Genomic DNA, 1754 nt, shown 5'->3' on the forward strand with positions numbered 1-1754 from the left:
TGTGTTTAGCATCTCTCGCTAGCCTCATACTGAGCTCTAGCTTTTCCAACACTCTCTCTACAAGCAGTGGCTATTTGTTCATATTCATCCTTGGTTATATGGCCTTCCATTTCCTAAATGTGTCATTTATTTATTTATATAATTCAATTTATACCCCGCCCTCCCCACTGAAGCTGGCTCAGGGTGGTTTACATAAAAGTATTTAAACAAAAAACTTTAATTCTCAGATCTTTAGAAAGCTGTTTATGGAGCCACTCTGGCTTCTTTAAGTTCCTCCCATTTTTCTTTCTCACTGGAATCATTTGTGACTGTGCCTTCATTATGTCGCTTTGAAGAAACTCTCACCCTTCTTGAACACTCTTGTCTTTAAGTATTTCTGACCATACGATTCTACCCAGTATGTGAGTGTGAGAGAGAGATGTTGTGGTTTTGTGCATGAATGTTAAAAGGACCATGGGAACAATGTGTGCAAAGGAATGCCTGCTCTATTTTAAGTATCTTTGTTCTCCAAACTACACTTAAGACTTGTAAACACCAAATAATCCTAGAAGTGTATGTTCCTCTTTTTGATGCACCTTTGATAGACTTTGGGTCACTGTGGTCCTTTGGTACAGTAATAGACTGCAGAGTCAGCAGCTGTCAGGGAGTTCAGCTGGAGAGAGACCTGGTTCTTGGAGGAGTCTGCAGAAATGGTTGTACGGCTTCGCAGAGAAGGGTTGTATTTCTTGACCCCATTATAGGGGTATACTTCTCCAACCCATTCCAGACCTTTCCCAGGAGGCTGACGGATCCAGTGCCAGTAATAATACTCAGCAGAAATTGAGACTCCTGTCACTTTACAGAGCAAATTGAGATTCTCTCCGGGTCTCACTGTTCCTGGTCCAGATGATGTGAGCTGAATGTCTGAAAAGGCCCCTGGGGAGAAAAAAGAACTTTGCAATGAATTCAGAACATCACAGAATTGGAGGCGTAACTGAACCAATGTTTCTAAAATTCTCACAGGGCACATGCTTACATTTCAGAGGGGTCACCATGAAAAATAAGAAAACAAAGACTAATTTCATGATGCAATTGAAGAACTGACTTAGCTTGACAAGAAAAATGAAGTGCTGACCTAGGGATAGAAGTGAGCTGCCTAAATGTCCAGGTTCCTTTTGAGCTAACCCAGCCCCTGCAGACTTCAAATGGGATTTGCATGAGTCCTTCCTCCTGTGACCTATGAAATATAAAGTTGCTGTGACAGAATTGCAAGACAAAGCAGGTTTTAAAATGTTGTTTGGGAAAGAAAGTCAGGGAGGTTATGAGATAATCTTCCCTGGAGAGAAAAGCTTAAGTGATTGGCTGCTCCACTCCTTTCTTATTGGTCAACATTAGCTTAGAGAGGGAATAAAACAGCTGATCTACAGGGAAAAGATTCATTCACCTTTTGAGTCATGTTTGGTTCTGGTATGAAACTTAATGTCTGAATCAGTAGCCAGAAGCAAGACTTTTTCTTTTCTTTTCTGGGGGAACTCAGTGGAACAGAGTTCAGGAACCTCTTCGACATAATTCTTTTAAAAATGTTTAAAAGTTCGTGAGTTTTTAGTAAACAAACTAAAAACTTCATTTCCCTCCCAAGAGTTCCAGCACCTCATTTTCCAAAAAGAAAAAGAAAAGAGAGCCCTGGCCAGAAGTTTTGGCTTCTGAGAGAGGAGACTTTGGGAGTTGTGGTTTCTGCCAGGTAACTGTCAGGAAAGTACTTCTATAGAGAGAAG

The 1754-nt window shown here is 40.9% G+C and overlaps 1 gene segment (V, D, J or C); it reads right to left on the bottom strand.

The window, feature by feature from the left end:
• Positions 1 to 592: 592 nt before the first annotated feature.
• On the bottom strand, positions 593 to 1009 carry LOC107124904. The segment is given in 1 exon segment: positions 593 to 1009. A coding segment is annotated over 1 exon segment (417 nt).
• Between the last annotated feature and the right edge of the window lie 745 nt (positions 1010 to 1754).

Source organism: Gekko japonicus, unplaced genomic scaffold (genome assembly GCF_001447785.1).
Source record: "Gekko japonicus isolate JY-2015 unplaced genomic scaffold, Gekko_japonicus_V1.1 scaffold11311, whole genome shotgun sequence".
NCBI lineage: Eukaryota > Metazoa > Chordata > Lepidosauria > Squamata > Gekkonidae > Gekko > Gekko japonicus.